Source organism: Perca flavescens, chromosome 5 (assembly GCF_004354835.1).
Source record: "Perca flavescens isolate YP-PL-M2 chromosome 5, PFLA_1.0, whole genome shotgun sequence".
In the NCBI taxonomy this organism is placed as follows: Eukaryota; Metazoa; Chordata; class Actinopteri; order Perciformes; family Percidae; genus Perca; species Perca flavescens.
This window is the reverse complement of record NC_041335.1, coordinates 1922148-1946418: the sequence shown is the minus strand read 5'-3', so window position 1 is coordinate 1946418 and position 24271 is coordinate 1922148. Positions and strand designations below refer to the sequence as shown.

The following is a 24271-nucleotide window of genomic DNA, read 5'->3' as shown; positions in this document are numbered from 1 at the left end:
ATAAAGAAACACATTGAATGAGAAGGTGTGTCCAAACTTTTGGCCTGTACTGTATAAATAAAAATAACTTTACTCTGGAAATACCAAGCCTATTCCTGTCGAAAAGAAAGAAAAAAAAAAAAAAAAAAAAAAAGAAAAGAGTAATTTTGTGCTCTTTCTTGACTGTTGTGGCACTCACCTGTTTAGCCATGTGCTGCTGTTTCTCTGTGATCTGATGCTCAGCACTCTTCAGTCTCTCACTACTTTCCTGGACTTTCTGCTCCAAATTAGCTATCTGAGACAGAAAGTAGTACAATGATTGATTGGGACTAGACTTCCACACTGTGAACAGCATCATCTGCCACTCAAGAAAATCCTTTTGTTTCCTATTAAAAAGGTGAGGAACCAGACATATTAATATTAATTCTTACACACATAAGTCAGCCCAGCCAGAATGCCCTGGCCATTGCAAATTTGTTTCACTGTTGTCAGTCTTTACTGTACGCTCCCTTGGTCCCCATAGCCAAGTGATTTTATTAATGAACAATAATTTAAGAGGAACAAGAAGCTGATTAGGGTCATTTAATAATTCCATGATCGGTTATTGTTGCAGTAATGTGTCTCATTGCTTACTTGTGTGTCTGTTCTCTCTCTGTAGGCTCTGGAGGAGTCGTCTTTGTGTCGGAGAAGGGTCTGCAGCTCAGTAATGCTGCAGCTCATTCTGGATACCTAGTTCAGACAGGACACAAACAGCTGAAGGGACATTCTGTCACACTGATTTATAACCTTAGCCAAGTCTGTTCTCAGTACGAGTTGGGAAAGCCACGTAGAAGCATTGCCACAGTCAACATTTCCTTTGGATTGAAACTGAAATTAGGGTTGCACAATATATCGTATTGCCGCGACACATCGCAAAAGACACTCAGAGATTGTTTGTGTTAGTTGAAAGAAAATATCAGCAAAAAACTGCACTTTCAAATGTAACTGCCATATTTTTAGTGGTGACTTTTATATTCAATTCAATGTTCAATTTGTTCAATGAAAGAATGCTGGAAATGATTTCCTTTTATTTGCTTTATATTCATCAAGCAGTTTGTTGTATCTTAGCAGAATACTGAAAGCAGTAAACGGAGTACGCTTTAATATCTGTTTGTTTATCACAAGTAATATCGTTAAAGCAATATACAACTTTATCGCATATTTTCCTAATATCGTACAGCCCTAATTAAAATGACCAGATTTCATGTAATTTTAGTGGAAACGGGAATAAATAAAGGTGCACTCTTTCTATTCACCTGAAGCTGAAACAGTATCAACGGTTATTTGGTGACCTAAGTTTGCTAATTTAGCACAATGAGAACATTTTACAGCAGTTATAATTCAACATAATCCACAAAAAAATATAACAATGGCTTTGCAGATTTGATGCCAAATGGTAGTTAATAGATTCAGAGGCTGTACCATACAGTAGGTCTGGGTTAGTGAACAGGTGCAGTGGTTTACCTGCGTCTCCAGAGAGCTGACAGTATCAGCATGGTTGGTCCGAGCCAGCAGCAGCTCTGCTCTGGTCTCTTCCAGACTTTGCTCCAGGCTGGACTTCTGAAAAGGCAACAACTGGACTGATGAATAGGAGGTTACATCATTCCCGAATAATCATAATGAAATACATTTAAGGTAAGCTTGACATCTGTTAGGCGTGGGACATTATTGCGATTTTAAACATATTACAATTTATTGCCTTTTTCCAACTTCAAATTATGTCCCCAAAGGAAAACTTTGTCAACATCTGTTTTATCTAAAAAGATAAATGTTTCTGTTTGTTCATCTCCAGGTTTTTTCCTGCAAAGAGGAATTTTTGCCACCCCCCTAAAGATGTTTTAAACCAGCCTCAAAAAAATTATAAGACTTGGGAATAAAAATCTAATATGCAGATGTTGCTGTTGAACTTAGACAGATCACACATTTCAGGTTACAGGAAAGTACTGATATTTTTTATTGGAATGTTTTTTTTTTAATTATTTGAACTTTAGCTTTTGTGTTCAATGTTCCATGCTTATTAAAAGAAAAACACTTATTGCTGGTAGTTCATATCCATGTTCTCATACTTGCATAAGAATATAGAGAAGCTTTGATGGTGTCTCATGTTATAATGCTCAAGGACATGTTTTATCTGTTACACAGTAAATACTGAAACTTTTTTTTTTTAAATCGCAAATCGAATCGTAATCGCAATATCTGGATTTTTCTGCCCAAAAAAACAATGGTAATCTGTTGAGTGGCTGGTGAAATTTGACCATTCACTAGCCATTTGGCTGGTGGACGAATAAGTTAATTTTGAACCCTGGTTCCAGCCAACAGTGGCCTAAACTTAGCCCTGCTCTGGATGTTCTTCACCTCCTGGAGAAGCTCCTGTAGATGCTCGTCCTGGCTCAGGTTCCCATGCAGCCGTCTCTCCAGAGATGTCACTTTCTTCTGAAGGTCCACTAACAAGCGCTCCTTGTCCTCCTCCGTTACAGCAGCCTGACGATGGCGATGAAAGACATGAAACAGTCAAACTTTATCTCAACTTAATTTTACAACCTGTATTCTTAATATTGTTATTCTAAAAGATAATTTATAACAACTTATGTCACCAGTCAATAACTGTTAAACGACAAAAAAGAAGAACCAGTAGATGGCAGAGGGGTACTTTACAATCACATTGAATGCACAATAAGCTTACGAGTTTCAATTGAACGCACCCATCGGTGTTGTTTCTCCCACAGCAGCAGTGGCCATGGAGGCTCAAAGTGCAGATAGTCTACTCTGTGTATATAGATGCTGACAATTGTATGTCTTGGTGTTGGAATCCTTTTGAGTGAAATACTGCCACACGTTAGCCTAACGGTAGTCTATATCAACGACATTTCATTTATGGGAGGCATTCTAACCTCCGGTGGATTTCTGAGGACTATGGTGAACTGCTCCTCAGATCTCTGCAGAGTAAATCCAGACAGCTAGCTAGACTATCTGTCCAATCAGACTTTTCTGTTGCATGTCTAAAACTACTTGTTCCACCAAAACAAGTTCCTTCCCGAGGCTACTTTGCAGCGGCACTGTTGCTCCGTCCGGCGCTTAGCACCGTCCAAGACGATTGTGATTGGTTTAAAGAAATGCCAATAAACCAGAGCATGTTTTTTTTCTATCCTGGAATGCTGTGTGGACTAGCCAGACCCTCCTCCACAGCACTGTAAAGGAAGGTCTGGCAATGTGAGACTAGCCTAACAGTAGGCTAAAAGTACCTGCTGCCAAGTGTAGTGTTAACTAGCGTCACACACAGTGATGCTTCTCTTTCCTGTAATGTCCATTTTGGAGCACAAGAGTACAGCGCAGGCATTTAAGTGTAACCGAAATAAGGCACCGAAATCTGCGTCGCCATTCGTTCCGGTAGATACCGATGCCATATTGGCACGAGTTTCGTTAGCCAACCCTAATGCAGAGTCCCAATGTGATTATGTTCTGACCTTTTGTTGTTGCAACTTCAGGGCATCATGCTCAGTCTGTAATTCTTGGAGGGACCTTTCTAAAGTCGACACCATACTCTGTGACTGGAAAACAAACATTTTACGAACTCACAGCTGCCTTGAAAAATTATTTATGAATGAATAGTGTTGATATCTTCAGTAAAGAAGTAGTAGAGTGTAGCTTGTGTTATGTTCAGGACTGACCTTCTGGAAGTCTTCAGAGACCTGCTGGATGACTGACCGCAGCTCCTGGCATCCTCCCTCCAGCTCACTGATCTTCTTGTCCGCCTCCTCTCTGAGCAACAGCAGTTCCTCTCTGTACACATTTAATGACATGCACAAAAACTAACAACAACAAATGTAAACTGAGAATTTCTAGAGTAAGGTATGAATTGAACTTTAATTGAAATTTATATTAGTTAACTTAAAGTTAACAAAAGGCAAATCCCCTATGTAATTGCCAGGGATATGGTTTGTATTTTTGACAGTTTTTTTAATTGTAGCAAAGCAGCTAAGTCTCATAGTGCAGCGGATTCAGTAGCTTGACCAACAGACCAAAATAAACATTTTGAAAAGAGCATAGAAATCTACGGAAGCCCTGAAAGGCAAGGTGAATAAAAAGTTTAGGTTTTGGCCATGAATAGTATCTCCTACATAAGTGAAACTATCCAGTGTTTCCCACACAGACTAATTTGTGGCGGTGCGCCATACAATCAACACCAGCCGCCACACATTGCGTTTCGTTATTATATTTATTTTTTTTAAACGCGATTTAAAACACGCAGCGTATTCGTTCAGCTGCATTTCCTTTCCCTGCTCACCTCTATCGCGTCTCTCCGACAGACAGACAGACAGACAGAAAGAAAGACAGACAGACAGACAGACAGACAGACACAGACACCCCCCCCGTGAACACCTTTACACAATCACACGTTAAAAAGTCCTATAAAAATATTTTTGATTCTGAATACAATGTTGTCAGTGTGTTAATGTCGGAGTCCCGACCCGACTCTTAGCAATCAAGCGATTGCACCTGCTTTAGAAAGTTAACTAGTTGCAAGTTTGCGGTAAAATGCAGTTGGGTTGTCGAGGTCAAAACACTATATATATATATATATATATATATATATATATATATATATATATATATATATATATATATATATATATATATATATATATATATATATATCAGTTGTGAATGAAATAAAATTATTATAACTAATGTCATGTCATTTTATTTACTCTTACACTGAATCTTTGCTGTTTCAATCCAGATGAGTATTGTAAAGTATTTTCCAAGACTGAAAAAGGCACGTGTTGAGGATGAGGACTAGCCTGAACCGCAGGTATCAGTCTGAAACAGAGCTCAACAGTCCCACCAGTGGAATTAGTTAAGATACATAGTGTAGATACATATTGCATGTACTCCGATGATGTCATTCACATGAATATTAAGTAGCCATGTGTTGACTTGAAGAGAGAAAAAAAAGATCACAAGGGCAAGCTGCTGAATTTACAAAAAAATTGCTTAGTAAGATAAACAGTTAGATTACATATCAGACAACTTTCTTGGGAATTTGCTACAAATGACGATGCCCGAAAAACTTTTTTTTCACCTTGCTTTTCAGGGCTGTTGTAAAAATAGCGTACTTCTGCCTGTTGCATTCCTTCTTACCGCTCTATTTCGAACTCCGAGTTGAGTCTGCAGCTCTCCTCACGCTGCTTTTCCAGAGTCTGGAGTTTCCTTCGAGCCTCAGACAACCCTTGCTTTGCTGACTCAACTTCAGCCTCCTTTTGCTGGAGCTCCTGATCCCGCTGGCTCAGCTGTTCCTCCTTCTTTAGCAACTGATATAAACATAAAAATAAATCACAATCAAAGAGCATACAATGCAAAGAAAGTGCTGCTATGAACCCAGGTAAAATCAAATCACACCTCAACACACGGTGTGCTTTTTAAAAAAGCACTTCAGACTCTCCTATCCTGCACTGAGGCTTGCATATTGCACCTACTCTAAAGCATAGTTCTTTAAGTGTCTTTAATCGGGGGGGAAATGGCAAATTGATGGTAGCAAACTGCATCCCTGTTTTTAAGTAATGCTGCAAATCCAACCATCCAACTCCCCATGTACGCACCATGTGTTTAACTTTAGCGAGCTCCTGCTGCTGAAAGCCCTCCAGTTCATCGAGGTCATCCCTTTTCTGGAAGAGCGCTAAGCTTTGCTCCATCATCTCCTCTATCCGGGCTGACAGGACAGCTTTGTCCTAAACAAACACAACAGTTATAACAATACCTTTTATTTATATAGCGCCTTTACGAAACCCAAGGGGACACACACACACAAACACACACACACACACGGGAATTGTCCTTTTTCAGGACATGAGCTGTTTTCAAAACAATCTAATTTAAGTGTGCTTTTACACCAGAAGTTCAGTTTGTTTGGTTCCAACCAAAAAATAAATAAAATAAAAGTAATACAATGTTTCACGTACTTTTAAATAGACGGAGTACGACACAAGCACAATACACTCACACTAGTTTAACTCCTTTTCACTTTCTGACATATCAGGGAACATCCCTACAATCATATAGTGATGCACATAAATGATACCATGATTGTCAAGGGATCTTGCAGAAATATAGGCAACATATATAGCTTACAGCCCAGATCAGGAGATTACTTTCCAAACATTTAATAATCAGCAGATAGCTTTTGAATTCATGCTAAAATCACATATCTACTACCCTAAAATCCTGTGATTGGTCTGCTTTGCTTATACACCACAACCAAACCGCACCACACAAGTTTGACTCCTCATCATGGGGTCTCAGTCCGGTTGTTTAGTCTGCACCTAGTTTCGCATTGCCAGACCTTCCTCCACAATGCTGCGGAGGAGGGTCTGGCTAGTCCACACAGCCATTCTGGGATCGAAGAAAAACGTGCTCTGGTTTTATTGGCTTTTCTTTAAACCAATCACAATCGTCTTGGGCGGTGCTAAGCACCGGACACAATGATGGTACCTCTGCAAAATAGCCTCAGGAAGGAACTTGTTTTGGTGGAACATGTGTATGTTCAAAAGTAGTTTTATGGTGTAGACACATATAGCCGACGGCCGACCGTTGACAGAAAACCCCGTCGATATGATCAGTCGCGTCCCCGAGGCCCAAAAAACTGCCACAGAACAGACCAAAAAGACGAGGAGACGAGATGTAATTCATCTCTATACCAGCAGGCGGCGCTACTCTGTAATGTTGCCCAAGAAATGAAAACCGGCAGCTGATTGGACGAACGCGTCACATGGGTTTGTTTTCTCCGGAAATTCAGACCTGGACTGTCATGGCAGCCGTTCAGAATACGATCTCATATTGTACTAAAATAGTTCACGGAAACGTGTTTCTGAAAACATTTTAAGCGAGAAATAGGCCGTGCACTTGTCTTCATTTCAGATCAACAAAGGTCAGTTTAAAAGATTTTCATCAGATTTTGAGAGACTGTAGTCTCCTCATTCCGCTCATCATTTCCGGGTGAGTCCCGACGGCCCTTCCGCCGACTGAACATGTCAGGTCAGCCAAAATGAACGGGACACACCGAAAAGATTTGAGTCACTGACCTCGCCAGACTGTCCCACGGCCGATAATCGGCTTGATGTGTCCCGGCCCTTAGTCGTGCAACAGAAAACTCAGATTGGACAGATAGTCTAGCTACCTGTCTGGATTTACCCTGCAGAGATCTGAGGAGCAGTTAACCATACACAACCATACACCTCACAAATAGAACGCCAACACTAATGGCTATTTTCCATTACATGGTTCCTGCTCAACTCACCTCGACTCCCCTTTTTTAGTTTTCCATTATGAAAACAGGTACTTTTTTTTAGTACCACCTACATCGAGGTTCCAAGCGACCTGAGGTGATACCAAAAAGGTGACGTGAAAACCTGCAGGCTACACGTTTGGTCGGAGAGAATCGTCACTAATCACTGTGTCATCATTGCTAGTGACAGACGGGGGTGTCCTGAACAAACCCCCCCCCATTTTTAAATAGTTTAGCCAGTGGTGTTTTTTTTTTTGCTGCCTCCAGCTTCTTTTGAAACTAAATGTGTCTTCTAGCAAACAGCCACATGTCGAGAGTCAAAAACAACACCCCTTCCACGTTGTGTGTGTGTTGCGTTAGAAGTGAAAAGAATGAGATGCCCGCACTCTGCTAATACTCCCATACGTTTATTGTTCAGCGACGTTTCGACCCTGCGGGCATCTCATTCTTTTCAGTTGTATCCAGCTCCTTTTTCCCTGCACCTCACCGGTGGGGATGTGCACACTACCACTACTGCTCTGTATGTCGCGTTAGGTCACAGCAGTTTCCAGACTTCAATAGACAACTTTCCTACCAGCCCAAGCAAACCAAATGGGCAAATGCATCAACTGCAAGTTAAACTGAACCACATCAAACAGGTTAAGTGTGAAAGAACCCAATTTGACACTGCACTGATTTTTAAATTGCTTGATCCTTCTATTTTAGGTGTAAAAACAGTCACATTTTAACATCTTCATTTTCAAAAGTCACCAAAGATAGATCTAAAGACTTACCTTTTCCATATCAGCCATCTTCTCCATCCATTCCTGCAGGTAAAGGATAGAAGAAGAAGAACCCGCAAGGGTAAATTACATTTTACATTTTGGAAGAAAGAATTAGGAAGAGATAAGTAGACAAGCCACAAATCAGGACTGTACAAAGAGTGAGACAACATTTACCTGATCCTTCTTTTCCAGTGCTAAAGCCATTCCCTCTGCCATTTTGGCTCTGCCGGCCTGGTGAGACTCGTTCTGGTCTTGAAGTTTCTTTATGGATACTGTGCAGCGAAAGTGAGAAAAAGAAAAAGAAAGGGAACAATGGAAACCATACACAGAGGTTTGTATGCAACCAAAGAGAAGAAAAAATGTTAAACAGCAGAGGCAGTGGCACCGTTAGTAGCTGTGAAAAGTTAGAGTCAGATTAAGAAGTGTTTTCATCCCAAAAGCAAAGACAGGCAAAGACAAGCGATGCATGGCGACTGACAAAAACCTCAAAAAACATTTATGAACGCTAACCCTGCAAAAGAGAAAAAATATCCACCCTAAAAAACATATTGTTGAAGCTGCACTGTTCATTACAACTCACAATACTTGAGTACCAGACAGAACCAACAACAAACTGAAGGCTTTACTATTCTTAAAGCTGTAATATGTAATACTTGAGAATAGACCTCGATACTCAGTAGTTCTTTACCATGAACTAAACCTTTCAAATCAGCTCTGAGAGGGGCGCTAGGGGAAAAGCTGTGGGTTGATCAAAATCAAAAAGGTTCATGCCTAACAAGTTCTGAGATATTTTGAGAGAAAAGTTAAAATCTTAGCCTGATCATGGCACTAGAGACTTGTGGAGTGCCCAAAATGGAAATGGTTCATTCTGTGGGGAGCATGAATGTGCTCTGGAAATTTCACGGCAACCTGCCGGTAACCCTACACGTCCAATGGATGCAACCGTGTTGCTCTCCTGTGGTGCTACCACGCCGTAGTTCCAATATGTGCTGGAAGAGTCTCAGAAACAGAGCATCTTCAAGTAGTTTGTTCTTCAGCATCTGCATCTCAATAAAGTTCAGCGTTGATTTGTCAGCATTGCATATTGAAAAAAGTGATGATAGATAACATAAACAGACATGAAATTTATGTCAATTGGCGATCAATATGAGCCTGGGCTGCACGATATGAGGAAAATATGTGATATGCGATAACGTTGTTGAATATTACTTGCGATAAACAGATATTAAAGTGTACTCAGTTCTGCTGCTTTCAGTGTTCTGCTAAAATGCAACAACTTACTTGTTGAATTTAAAACATTTTAAAAAGGAAATAATTTTCAACATTCTTTTATTAAACACATTGAACATTGAATTGCATATCAAAGGCAGCACTAAAAAAGAATAACAGTTACATTTTAAAGTTGTTTTCTGCTGATATTTTCTTTTAACTAACACAAAAAATCTCTGAGTCTCTTTCACGATATGTCACTGCCTTTCAAGGTGTGTTTATTGCACTAGTTGATATTGCGATGTAATATAAAAACTACATATTTTGCAGCCTTAATATAGGCGTTTACAGTATATACATTCCTTTACAAGTGAATTTTACACTTAAGATGGAGCTGGCAAAAATAAACCTAGGGTGTAAAGTGAGTAAGACGGACAGAAGACTTGCGAGTGAGAAGCAGAACAGAGTCGGAACGGGACACGGATGCTCCCAGTGGACATTAGGGGGTTGGGTTGTGTTATTTAATGTATTTTTGCATTTCACAAAATCCAAATTTCAAATCCAAATTTCAGCCAAGGGGAAAGGTCACCAAAAACATTAGAATTCATCCTCAGGAACACAAATATCCACACTATAATCTCAAAAAGTGTTCGACAGACAGTCCAACTACTGTCACAAAAACAATCAAAAATACTGGGACTGCCATCTCTTAGTCGATTAGTTGACTAATCGGTCGTTTTGGTCTTAGTCGACTAAGATTTCTTTAGTCGATTAGTCATGTTTTATGCTTATTCATGCTTAATTACTTATTTCCAAGAAACTTCTGAGCACATTTATGGTAATCACAAGATTTAAAGTGGTGTTTTTGCAGGATTAATTGTGGATAAACTCAGTTTTACAGATGGTTAATTAACTACATTTATATTGTGCTTTTCTAGTCTTAACCACCTCTCAAAGCGCACAGCTCTGTCAATAAAAATCAACTAATCAATTAGTCGACAAAATCGTATAAGTGTTAGTCGACTAAGAATTTCTTTAGTCGAGGACAGCCCTAAAAAATACATGGACAAATCCGTCGTAAAATGGATTAGGCACAAGACAGATGTACCAGCTTGTCCACTAGCAGTGAGCCCAACAGACAGAGTGCAACACACCTATAAGACACGTTGATAATTAAATAATAGATGTGGCTGCAGCCTGCAATCATTGTTTTAATGTAGCAAGTGTAGCTAGTGAAGCTAGTGAGCTATATTTATAATCATACAGTCTGTGTTTCTTTTACGCATACGTCCAACTGAAAGCAACAGGCAAATCACGTCTTCAGGAGCAGTTACCACCCATTGTAGGAAATCTAGGAAACCATTAACTCAAGTAGGCGTGTGGGGCAAATTGAGAGAAAGTGAGTACACCAACAAAGTAGCAGACATTCATAGCTCTGAAATCAATGTTCTCAAAAAATACCAGTGTAAAAGATTCAAGGGTGGATTTGGATTAGATTAAAAAGGAAAAAGCATTTAGCACTCCCAAAGCAAACCTCTAACGCCTATGATAAGGATTGGGCATCGAGAACCGATTCCTACTTGGAATCGTTTCAAAAACTGCGATTCCAGTGGAATCGTTTTTTTAATTGGAATCAACTGGAAGATTTGGTTTCCAATCTCATCATTGGGTTCCAAATTTAACATGCGCAAGTTTTGGTTTCCGTAGCGGCCAGACCCTTTTTGTATTGCAGCCATTTCAACTCCACCCTCCACCCCTCAAAGGATCGGAATTGATAAGAACCAGAATCAAAAGGAAGAATCGGAATGGGAATCAGAATTATTAAAATCCAAACGATGCCCAACCCTACCAATGATATTAGCTTCTGCAATAAAAAAAAAAAAAAAATCATCTTCATGGGAGGAAGTGATGACACGCTAGGTGATGGTTATTACAGCGGACAGACAGATGAGAGAAAGGAAGCTAATTGGGAGGAGAGTAGAGGTACGTACAATCCTGATGCTTTTCTAATGCAATTTCAAGCTTGTCCTTGGTCTTCTGCATAATTCGTAGCTGCTCAGCGTAGTCTAGTGTTGGGAAGTAGGGTTATGGGAATCAAAAGCACACACGCACATGCACACAAGCACACACACACACACACACACACACACACACACACACACACACACACACACACACACACACACACACACACACACACACACACACACACACACGAAGGTGAAGAGAGGCAGGGGGGAAAGTGAATAAAAAGGAGAGGGAGAAAGCAAAAGGGAAAACATGATTGAGAAATAATGGAAGGTAAAACTATTAATGATTTTCTTATCTGAGAAAACCATAGTGGTTAAAGGGCTGCATGAGAATGTGCGACCTTTAACCTTTTCTAAGGAAAAGCCACCCAAAGGAAAGATGAGTTCAAATATACTGAGTAAAGGAGGAAAACGACCAGTGTTTTATTCAACATTTTGACTGTGCAATATTTGTCTAGAGGATTCTTCTGTTCATTTAGATGGCTGGTCCTGTGCTTGTCAATCTGTCTGGTATATATTATAAACTTTAGTGCTTGTATTTATTACGGGTGTAACTGAAAAAAAGAGAAGCATACAAAGTGAAATTGCTAGTTTATTTTAAATTGGGACATAATTTGTCATCAAAGATGCCTTACAAGGCAGTAGACTGTTAAGTGATTATTTATTACATAATTTGCAGGTAAAATAATACGGTGTCAAATATTTATCAACACTGCAATGACAGTTTTGGTTAATGCTTCAGCTTCGCTCATACAGAATTGGCCATTTGATATAATTCTGATATTCTTCTTACAGTTAGATACTGTAGGCTCTATCGCTTACAGGTACAAGTTGCACTTTTTGAATTGAAATGTGTCTGATCCTGGGTGCTACAGGCTGAATCGCTCCAACTGCTTAACCTTAGACTGACATGTCCTACCTGACAGCTTGGCCTCCAGCTTCCGGATCTGATCATTCCTCCTGAGAAGCTGTGAGGGCAAGTCGTCCCTGGAGCTGCTGCCATCAGATGCCTGAAGGGACACACAGACACACGTATTTAAAGCAAATAAATATATCTGAAGTTGCTGTTTCACAGTCAGAAATCATCATGTCATTCTATTATTATCACACTCAGGGTTTTTCCTGCATAGAGGAATTTTTGGCGCACCCTAAAGACATTTTTAGCCACCCCCCAATTGATAAATCCTCTCGAAATGTGTTTAAAGATATAGTGTGTAGTTTGTGTCTCCCCCATGAGGAATTCTAAGTAATGACAACAACACTGTCGGCGTGTCCACATGATGCAAGCCTTCCGTGATCACGCATTCAATATAAGTTACATTACGATCACGATGTGTCACCTCCTCAATATTATTATATATTGAGGAGGGATCTGATGGGTTAGGAGAGCAGAGGAGAAATCGGAGAAAACTAAATCAAAGCCATTGGAGGAGCACCTGCATTGTATTTCGACTTGTGAAGGTTTTTAGGTTTTAGGAGAAGGCCTCCATCAACGTTGCTACTAGCTAAACTAGCAAGCTACACGATGCCCTCCCTCAGCGGTTCACCTGGCTGTGACTCGTGCCTCCTGTTCAGCCAGAAGATAGTGGAACTTGAAGCCAGAATATCGACTCTCCACCAGATCAAGGCAAGTGAAGAGTTCCTTGACTCCATTATCATTGAAAGTTCCCCTCACACACACACTGTCGGATGTCTTGATTCCACTGTGCCCTGCAATACTCTCACCCCACCACGCACTAATACAACCTCTAACCCTGTTGTCTCTCCTCGGCTTCTGCCGAGGACCCAGCCAGCTCTGCTGACCAGCTCCACTCCACACCAGCCTGAGCCATGGCGTGTAAGCAAGCACCAGAGCAGGCGGTCAGGACAACGCTCAGCCCCAGCCCAACCCCTACAACTAGAAAACCGCTACAGCATTCTGATGAACGACGAGGAGTTCCCTTCTCTGCCACGTCCCCATGCAGCTCATCCTGGTCCATCCACACAGTCGACGCGCCCATTGAGGGCGGACTCTCCCCCCTCTGACTCATCAACCTCCACGCTGGTCATCGGAAGCTCCATGGTAAGGGACCTCCACATTCCCCCTTTACCTAGCGGTCCCTCCAAGGTCTACTGCTTCCCCGGTGCCAAGGTCCGTGACATCCAGCACAAACTTTCCGGTATCCTCGCCCGCCACGCCAAGGTTGACAACATCATCGTGCATGTGGGCACAAACGACATCAGAGAGAGACGGTCGATAGCACTCCAGGAAGATTTCACCACTCTCCTCTCCACCCTGATGGGCACAGGTAAACGGATTGTCATCTCTGGGCCTCTACCTACCTACAGGAAGGGTGCGGAGAGATGGTCCAGACTGTTCTGGCTCCACACCTGGCTGGAACCACTCTGTACTTCCCTGAGCATTCCCTATGTCGACAACTTCAACTTGTTCTGGGAGATGCCCAACCTGCTGAAGCGTGATGGTCTCCACCCAAACCGACACGGAGCCAGGCTGCTATCTGACAACATAACGACCACACTGACAGGCAAGTATTGACATTATGTTGAAAATATCACAGATTCATGTCCCCCAGGTATTGATCCTGATAGCACTATACAAGTGGATAATTCTGAAAATGTTTTCTGCAGGATAACAAGTAGTACTATTATTATTCCAGTAACGTGTAGTACTAGTGCTGTTCCAGTAACATGTAGTACTAGTGCTATTCCAATTATAATCAACAATAGACCACACAAAGTGGTGAACAGAGGGGCAATACTTAACAACCTAATTGGAATTAAAACTACCACTGCAATGATAGAAAAGGATAGGAAAATTAGATGTGGATTAGTAAATGTCAGATCTCTGTCTTCTAAAGCAGTACTAGTAAATGAATTGATATCTGATAATCAAATTGATTTATTCTGTCTTACTGAAACCTGTCTGGGCCATGAAGAATATGTTAGTCTAAATGAAGCGACTCCTCCCAGTCATATTAATACTCAAATTCCTAGAGGCTCAGGCCGAGGAGGGGGAGTTGCAGCCATATTTGATTCAAGCCTGTTAATTAACCCTAAACCCAAACTAAATTAGAACTCTTTTGAAAGTCTTGTTCTTAATCTTCAACATCCAACACGGAAATCAGTACAGCCAATTGTATTTGTTGTTATCTACCGAGCTCCAGGTCCGTATTCTGAATTTTTTTTTGAAACGTGGCGCTGCAGAGCATGGGTGGGTATAGCAGACGCAGCAGGACGCGGCCGGGCGTTGAAACAAATTTCTTTCAAGAAGAAACATAAGGACTGAGTTTTTATCATGTGTAGTCCTTAAATCAGACAAAGTACTTATTGTAGGTGATTTTAATATCCATGTGGACGTTGACAGCAATAGCCTTACTACTGCTTTCAACTCACTTCTAGATTCTATTGGTATCTACACACTCTTCAGTCAGAGTGTGCATGAGGCCACGCACTGTTTTAACCACACCCTCGACCTCGTGCTGGCATATGGTATCAAAATTGAAGATGTATTAGTATTCCCGCAAAATCCTTTATTATCAGACCACTTCTTAATTACTTTCGAATTCTTCATACCCGATTATACGACATTAGATAAAAGCTTCTATACTAGATGCCTATCTGACAGTGCTATAGCTAAATTTAAGGAAGACATTCCAACAGCACTAAACTCATTACCTTGTTTTAATACAACAGAGGACCTTTATGTAAACTTTAGTCCCTCTCAAATCGACAATTGTGTAGATGTTGTTACGGCCTGCCTACGGACTACTTTAGACTCTGTTGCTCCACTCAAAAAAAAGAAGATGAAGCAAAGGAAACTAGCACCTTGGTATAACTACCAAACTCGTAAATTAAAGCAAAACTCGCGAAAACTTGAAAGTAAATGGCACTCCATCAAAATGGAAGAGTCTCGTTTGGACTGGCAAGACAGTTTGAAAACCTATAGGACGGCCCTCAGACATGCCAGATCAGACTATTACTCATCATTAATAGAAGAAAACAAGAACAACCCAAGGTTTCTTTTCAGCACTGTAGCCAGGCTGACAGATAGTCAGTCATCTTCAATTTTGATACCTCTAGCTCTCAGTGGTGATGACTTTATGAGCTTCTTTAATGATAAAATTACAACAATTACTGCTAGAAAGAACGACTAGACCTGACAATTACTTAGACCGTTTTTATCCTATAGACCTTCAACAACTAATGGTAAAGGTATCTTCAGCAAAGCCATCTACCTGTCTCTTAGACCCCATCCCAACGAGATTACTCAAAGAAGCATTACCCGTGGTTAACACCTCTCTATTAGATATGATCAATATGTCTCTATTAACAGGTTATGTACCGCAGTCATTTAAAGTAGCTGTGATAAGACCTCTTCTGAAAAAAACCACCCTCGATCCTGAGGTCTTAGCAAACTATAGACCTATATCTAACCTTCCCTTTCTCTCCAAGATCCTTGAGAAAGTAGTTGCTAATCAGTAATGTGATTTTCTCCATAGCAACAGCTTATTTGAAGACTTTCAATCAGGATTTAGAAAGCATCATAGCACAGAGACGGCACTGGTGAAAATTACTAACGACGTTCTAACTGCTGCAGACAAAGGACTTGTCTCCATACTTGTTTTATTAGATCTTAGTGCTGCATTTGACACTATTGACCGTACAATCCTGTTACAGAGATTGGAACACTTAGTCGGAATTAAAGGAATTGCACTAAGCTGGTTTAAGTCTTATTTTTCTGATCGATCTCAATTTGTTAATGTTAATGATAAATCCTCTAAGTACGCGAGGGTTATGCATGGCGTTCCACAGGGCTCGGTGCTTGGACCAGTTTTGTTCTCCTTGTATATGCTTCCTCTTGGTAATATCATTAGGAAACACTCAATTAACTATCACTGCTATGCGGACGACACCCAATTATACTGGTCAATCAAACCAGACGAAACAAGTCAGTTAGCTACACTTCAAGCATGTATTAAAGATATAAAATCCTGGATGACCTATAATTTTGGGATGTTAAACTGTAACAAAACTGAAGTTATTGTGCTGGGCCCTAAACACCTCCGAACTTCATTATCTACAGATATAGCTACTCTGGATGGTGTTGTCCTGGCCTCCAGCACTACTGTCAGAAATCTAGGAGTTATTTTTGATCAGGATATATCCTTTAACGCCCATCTAAAACAATCATCGAGAACAGCCTTTTTTCATCTTCGTAACATTGCCAAAATTAGGAATATCCTATCTCAAAACGATGCGGAAAAACTGGTCCATGCATTCGTTACTTCCAGGCTGGACTATTGTAACTCTCTACTGTCAGGTTGCTCAAATAAGTCCCTTAAGACTCTCCAGCTGATCCAGAATGCTGCAGCACGTGTTCTGACGAGAACTAAGAAAAGAGATCATATTTCTCCTGTTTTAGCTTCTCTGCACTGGCTTCCTGTAAAATACAGGATTGACTTTAAAGTCCTTCTCCTGACCTACAAAGCCCTAAATGGTCAAGCACCATCCTATCTAGAACAGCTCTTAGTACCTTATTGTCCCACTAGAGCACTCTGCTCCCGGAACGCAGTTACTTGTGGTTCCTAGAGTCTCCAAAAGTAGAATGGGAGCCAGAGCCTTCAGCTACCAGGCTCCTTTCCTGTGGAACCAGCTCCCAGTCTGGGTTCGGGGGGCAGACACCATCGCCTCATTTAAGAGTAAACTGAAAACTCTCCTCTTTGATAAAGCTTATAGTTAGGTTAGATATGGGTCTATGGTGGAGTGAGGAGTTGCAGCGTCCGCCTAACCCGGCCCACCTGCTTCTCTTCGTAGTAATCAGATTTATTGATCATATAATCAATAATATAGTGTGAGTTGAGGGGGGCAGGCCAGTACAGCCTCTCATCAATGTTTTCATTTGTTTCCTTTTGTATGCATCCTGTCCCAGAACTGCTTGTTACTAACCTAGCTCTGGGGAGTTTATTCCCCGGATCCTTATGTTTCTTCTTCGCAGAGCTATGCTCTGCAATTCCCTTCAACGCCCGGCCACGTCCTGCTGCGTCTGCTACACCCACCCGTGCTCTGCAGCGCCACGTTTCATCCCGCAACGTCCTGCTGTGACATTAACTACAACGACTACCTTCAAAGTCACTGTTCCACTATCTTCAATGCAACTATTATCGCCTTCACACCCCCAACCGGCCCCGTCAGGCACCGCCTACCAAGAGTCTGGGTCTGCCGAGGTTTCTTCCCAAGAGGGAGTTTTTCCTCGCCACTGTCGCAATAGCCATTTATAATGCTTGCTCTTGAGGGAATTACTGTAATTGTTGGGGCTTTGTAAATTGTAAATTATAGAGTGTGGTCTAGACCTACTCTATCTGTAAAGTATCTCGAGATAACTCTGTTATGATTTGATACTATAAATAAAATTGAATTGAAATTGAATATATTGCAACATGTGGTTTTCCATCGACCAATTCCAAGCAGTCAGATATATCTGAAGTCCCCTTTTTATAATTCTGCTTTAAAAAAAAAAAAAAAAAAAAAAAAACACTTTCTGAATGTAGGAGAGTCTGAACGCAGCAGACAACAGACAAAAGGCAGCGGCCGGAAAATAACCAAGCAACATCAGTTAGGAATCAACCGATAATGGTTTTTCAAGGCCGATACAGATTATTAGTAGTTCATAAAACCAATATTTGGAACCGATCCAGTGAAAATTTAAATTTTTAATTAAAAATTAAGATTTTGGAATGTTACAAACTCCAACAAAAAAACTTAGTTTAAATGCTTTAAGCTATTATTTAATAAATGAGAAACTTTCAACATAATACAGAGTAAAAGAGAGTCAGGTAGTGTTGGGGGGCATTAAGTCTAAGTGGTGAGTCAAACCGAAGCAGAGGGACAGACACAGAGCTGTAGCCGAGCCAAAGTAGAACACTTTTCAATTCATTAACTTTATCGGTTATCAGGCAAATAAAACGCTGATACAGATAATCTGCAAACTGCCAAAAACGGCCCTAATATCAGTAGTCTATAATCGATGGTCTGTCGTCTAGGTCTGCATCGCGATGCAATGATTAATTTCAACGTCCATAGTTTATTTGCATATAGAGCGGGGAAGTGAGATCCGATCACAAGTGGTCACTCAAGACGTATTCTACTGCCAGGTATGAACACCTGTACCTAAAGCAAAGAAATGTGGCCTGTGTCACATGTTAGCTGGCAGTATTGCTACTCAGCGACTTCACTAAATAATTCAGCCAAGTGCAACTGAGACGGCGCTACAGCCTCGGGAGTTTTACCCCAGATATAGATTTCCTTTACGAGCTAGGACTTCAAAACAATACGGGAAAAGATCGACAAAGCCCCTAATAATATCACTATGTGCACTGCATAACCCACTTAAAACCGAAAAATACAGAAAGAAGAAAAACTCAGGAATAAAACACAGATAGAGTCAGCTGTGATGGTGTTCTGTTGTAAATTGAGAAGTAATCTACAGGGCTTCATGTTGGACTGGTTGGTCATAAGCCTACATGCTGGCAACACAATACAATGTCAGTCACACCCAAGACCTGTTACCTAGTTACCTAGACTGCCTGACTGGTGACTATTATTCTAAAGCCAGCCAGAGTTCCTATCATTGCACTGATGTTAAATTCCTGGATTATTCTGTGGCTTTCCAGAATTTATTCAGAGTGTAAAAATGTCATGTGAAAAAAAATTATATGACAAGACAATCCATCATGGATCAGTATTGCTTTTACATCTATTTTCTGTCAAGGCTAAATAAAAAAAAGTGGAATGCAATCAACAAAGTTTACAAATAAAATGGACTATCCGTTATCCGTTCCCTGACCGCTATCCGTTCCCTGACCTGTTCAATAAACACTGTGACTTTCCAGTCTTTCTATTTACACAAGTACTAAAATAATTTCTCTCATCATACAGCTATATATTGTCCTGTGAACATCATCGAGAGGGAAGATGTGATACTGATGACATCTATATATTTGGCAGTAATGTTGAATATTGGGACGTGCCAGAGAGGGGATTACTGATGCAGCTGGACTAGAGGTCGACCTGTAGTGGATTTTTAAAGGCTGATATACAGTAATAACAATAGTTTGGAGCAGGAAAAAGCAGACAGCTGATTAATCTGCGAGTTTAACACTACACTCGATAAGTGGTGCAACACAAAGATATTCTGCTGAAAGATTAATAATTACAGTTTGATTTGTCTTTATGATAGCCAAGAAATTCCTCCAGCAAACAAAACTGTTTAGTTTCTTCTCAAGTCAGGAACAAGTCTAACCAAGTTTACTTATTTTTAGATTAAAAGGCAATTAGGCACATTTTCAAAATTCATACTATTCCAATGGTCTAAGACGGACAGGGGCCCAGGGGCCGCTGCAAAATAGTCTCAGGAAGGAACTTGTTTTGGTGGAACATGTGTACGTTCAAAAGTAGTAGTAGCTAGCTGTCTGGATTTACCCTGCAGAGATCTGAGGAGCAGTTAACCATAGTCCTCAGAAACCCACCGGAGTTTAGAATCCCAACACAAAGAATGAGGAAGGGGACAGATATCCGACCTAAAAGAGGGCCATCTGGCTGAATTTTGGGCGGCACCTGAGCAATTCTGGAAGTGGAACATCGTGGATATAGACTAAAGACTGTCCAAGAACAACTCTCTACCAAATCCCAAAAACTATTGTGCTAAAAGTCTGTGAAGGTTCTTAGTCATCCAGGTCATGAACTCCCCCTTTAGTCAGTCAGAACTAGAGCTGTAACAATTCCAAATTTAGGTGTACAATTAACTGTCTCAGAAATAATTGTGATTAACAATATAATTGTCTCTTTCAATCAAATTAAAAAAAAAAATATTTATTTATTACTTATTTAAAGGTCCAGTGTGTGACGTGTTTAGTTGTTCATTATCAAAATCTGTGTTGCCTGTTCACAAACTTGTCCTTTTTCATGAATATTTACCTCCACCATCAATTCCAAGTAATCCTTTTGGCTTGAAATTTTACATTTTCATTCACATGAACTTGAGTATACGCTCCATATTCATGCTCCATATTGAAATACGTTAGCCGGTAAGGGACATACAGGACATACTGCTCCGCCTTTCACGTTTTCTCTGTCACATGATAAACTCACAGCTGCTGCTAATGCTGCTAACGGGTATCGGAGCTTCCCGGCCCCGGTGGCAAGTTTGAAGAAGGAAACATAGAGGACCACACATATTCAAAATCCAAATTTTAGGAACAGGAGTCTTCTTCGCCCAGAAAAAGAAAAAGGATATTGAAAAGAGCAAGAGACCGGCTTTTTGAAGCGTGAAGGCTACCGTAGCTGTGATACCTACTTTGAACTGCGTGGTGAGAGAGAGTTGAATGCAATATATGATCTCAACGCTAAATGGGAGAAATTCCCACACATTGGACCTTTAAACAAATTAAAGTTTTGAATGAAGTCCAGGATAAATCTTTTGGTTATATCACTGTTATGTGACCCAGATAATGTAACAACACAAATACACAGTCTATGAAGTAAACAACGCCTCTTTATTATCATAAAACATATTTTCTAACTGTATTCCCTTGTCGTTTTCGTTGCTATAAACGTGTACAGGGTCAAGTGCCAGCAACTTGAAATTATAATAAAAATATATAGTCCGACCAATTACAATTTGGCACATCTAAACAAAATCAACAATTACAATCAACTGTCATTCTCAAAGAGAATAAAGAAAACTAAATCAGTCTCCCATGTATTGTCTTTAGAGCAGCTCCACGCATTATACTGGTCGACATAACAAGCTTGAGACTTACTTCTGTGGTTTCTGGCTTTGAGAGGGAATTGCTCATGTTCACGTATAATATTGATTGAACTTTCCTAGGCCATGGATATTAATTGGAATTCTCAATTTAGGTGGTGTTCCCCTTCGACATTTGACTTTCAAATACACTGACCTACAAATATAGATTTTAGTGATAAGGTTTTCCTGTTTTAATATTTCCAAATGTGGGCTGCACCACAAAGATGTATAATAGATTAAAACAACAACAATGCAATATGTCTCAACGGTTAGTTTTGCACCAAAGATATAGCAAAACATCTGAAAAACAACATGCACACATTTCAAAGCAGTAGGCTAGTGACTGGTGATGATTTCACAAAGTACTTACAAAGTCATCCCCAGAGTCTGCCCCCACCGAGGTGATGGATTCCTTGCTGATGGTGCGCGGTATACGAACACCACTCCGAGGTGCTGTGGCCGCTTCCTCTGCAATCTTCTTCTTCAACTTGGCAAACATGTCTGTCCTTTTAAGTCTCTGTTTGAGTGCAATTTACAGTTTCTGGAGGGACTTCACAAGATGCATGGAGTTTATGGCTTCTTGTTTTGATGGCTGAAACAGTGCCGCGTCCTTATGCAGTACCACTCAAAACAAGCTTGTACTCGTAATTCCATTCTGCTACAGCTAGAAAAAGAAGAAAAAAAAGACAGTTATCCAAATGCCAAGATTGACAGCAGTGGCTACTTGTCTGCAACTGTCACATTGTTGTAATGAGCCTAACAACAAGATCAAGATCATTTTGGCTTTCATTAATATCATTAATGGATTTTGGCATATTAATGACAGACAAATGCTAGAACATTTTGGTTGTATGGCCACTCTAAAGGTCACATCTAGCAAATAATCTAGTATTTTACAGATGGATACATTTTACTTCACTGTCAGTGTTTGTCAAACTGATATGTGATATACTGTGGATTGGGAAAACAAAAAGTTTCTTACAGTTGTTCAATATTTTGCAGATATTTGTGTTACTAGATGACAAGCTTCTGAGTGCTTCATTTATAATACAAACTGCACCAAACCTCTAAATGTTTGAGTTACGTATGCCTTTCATAGGGTTTAGGAAATCTAATTCTGGATTAAGTATGCCGTTCATTGCATTGGAAAGTAAAACCAGATTTTGAGTTTGTAACTAAATCCTTTTCCGTGTGAGATAGTGTATCCTAACTAACGTTAACTCAATCTCCTAGCCAATGTGTGGATGAGTAAAAGCTCAGTCTGTTGTGTCTCATCAGTGTTAATCACATTAGGAAATGTACAGAACACTGTCAGACTATGTTTTGACAGAAAGCTAGGTATCCAGCTAGCTAGCTCTTCTGGCCATAACAATGAGTGTTGACGTTAGCATCACCGGGCGATGTTAGCTGTCGTTAGCTTACTCGTTCATTGAAGTCTCTTACCATGTTAACTTCGATAAAGTATCAGTACGTGGCGTTTTCAAATATCCAATGACTGTACGTTCGTCTTTTTCCCTGTATACGTTACACTAAAGAGAATAGCTACCGTTGTGTCAATAGATATGTACTCGCTGGTACTGTCTCCTCTGTCTGACAAGCTAAGCTAGCTGCTGCTAGTTGGTGAGCTACACCAGGATCTTTGGCTACACGTAATCACCCAACACAGATGACTGGACACGTCACGGCGGCGCCTCTGTTCATTGGCTAGCAGAACTAAAAGGTGTGCGAATGTGGATGGCAACGTGCGCCGCCTACAGACACAGACAGTGATAGCAGTTTCAGACATGCAGCTAGACCATTGGCTGGCTGCTTATGTTTGTTTCTGTTTATTAGTATATGTTAAACAACAATTACACATTTCCCTGATAAATTATCCATGCTGCATTGGCTTGGACAAATGAAATCGCTGCCTCTCCCTGCCAAAAGTAACTGTATTTATAGTGTCCTTATAAACCTGATTATAAGTAACTCTGGACAGTTTGGCAGACTCCATTTTATTTAGTTTATTCAAAATTCTTTCCAATGAACTGAAAGGTGAAACCGTTTTTGTATTACATTTATTACATTTTACTTGATGTTAGCTCTTGATGTCAAATGTGATGTACTGTATTGTACTGTAAAAAGCATAATAAGCTGCAGCTTCAGCCTACACCTGTTGTGGACTGCATAAATCATTATGTTGTATGATAGTGTTGTATTGTTTACTGTATTGTTGTATTGTTTACTGTGTTAATTGAGTAATTGCTTTTTTATATGTACAGTTTATTGCCTTATTGTCTCTATTACTGATTGCAGACAAAAAATAATTTTAATATTTTACATACTGAAAATTGAAATGCACCTGCCCTTCAATCCTCTGAGAACCAAAGTTTTTTTATTATGATTTAAAATTTTTAAACAGATCATTGCCTGACTGTATACTCTAATGGAAGAATGAAGTGCCCCTGAACAACCTTCTGGTCAGCCAAAATTGCCCCTGTGGCTAAGTGCCACTCTAATGTGACCTAACAGCAAAATGAACCCAAACATACCCTTAGAAGCCCCAGAGAGACCTCTGCCTCCTAGGGCATTTAAAACCACTTTAAAATGAGACAATTTAGCTGCACTCTATTTTAGTCTTCGTCTAATTGTACATGTTCAATTCAAATCATCACCTTTAGCAGAATTAAAATATAACCAATATATAAAATATATATATAAGTACAGCGGCATGATCTGAATACCATACCATTTTTTTGCCATGAATAGGCTGCTGTTTAAACATTGTTATTTACTACCCAATGATTTAAGTTATTATGATGAAGCATGGTGTGGTGCCCCGTAAACCAGGTAATAATGTTTAACTTTTTACAATTTCTGGATTTCTTTTTTTTTTTAAACAGTATGGTAAGACACAGAAAAAGGATAATTACAATAACTGATTGCAAATGTGGCAATCAGATAATCTTTAAAATGCTCACATTATGCTCATTTTCAGGTTCATAATTGTATTTAGAGGTTATATCAGAATAGGTTTAAATGGTTTAATTTTCAAAAAAAAAACTTCTGTACCATCTTTGTTGGGAGATGCACATGCTCAGTAGCTAGGTAAGGACTACTAGCCAGTCAGAAGCAGAGTATGAGGGTGTGCCACTCTAACAGCTAGGCGAGCATTATAACATGT

At 40.1% G+C, this 24271-nt stretch overlaps 1 protein-coding gene across 3 annotated transcripts in view; it reads right to left on the bottom strand.

Annotated features, from left to right (window-relative positions):
- The window catches only part of golga1 (golgin A1), a 39316-nt gene extending 16579 nt beyond the window's left edge, over nucleotides 1–22737 (bottom strand). The window contains exons 1-14 of one of the 3 annotated variants that reach the window (XM_028578146.1): nucleotides 22552–22737; nucleotides 21479–21772; nucleotides 12223–12313; nucleotides 11265–11339; nucleotides 8239–8336; nucleotides 8074–8106; nucleotides 5619–5747; nucleotides 5161–5330; nucleotides 3687–3798; nucleotides 3483–3566; nucleotides 2374–2499; nucleotides 1483–1578; nucleotides 613–708; nucleotides 179–274 (exon numbers count right to left, since the gene is read on the bottom strand). In XM_028578146.1, the coding sequence (XP_028433947.1) occupies nucleotides 179–274; nucleotides 613–708; nucleotides 1483–1578; nucleotides 2374–2499; nucleotides 3483–3566; nucleotides 3687–3798; nucleotides 5161–5330; nucleotides 5619–5747; nucleotides 8074–8106; nucleotides 8239–8336; nucleotides 11265–11339; nucleotides 12223–12313; nucleotides 21479–21607 (1335 nt within the window). In that variant the 5' untranslated portion in view covers nucleotides 21608–21772; nucleotides 22552–22737. The remainder of the gene's footprint in view (nucleotides 1–178; nucleotides 275–612; nucleotides 709–1482; nucleotides 1579–2373; nucleotides 2500–3482; nucleotides 3567–3686; nucleotides 3799–5160; nucleotides 5331–5618; nucleotides 5748–8073; nucleotides 8107–8238; nucleotides 8337–11264; nucleotides 11340–12222; nucleotides 12314–21478; nucleotides 21773–22551) is intronic. The other 2 variants (XM_028578148.1, XM_028578147.1) reach the window with 2 other exon arrangements.
- Between the last annotated feature and the right edge of the window lie 1534 nt (nucleotides 22738–24271).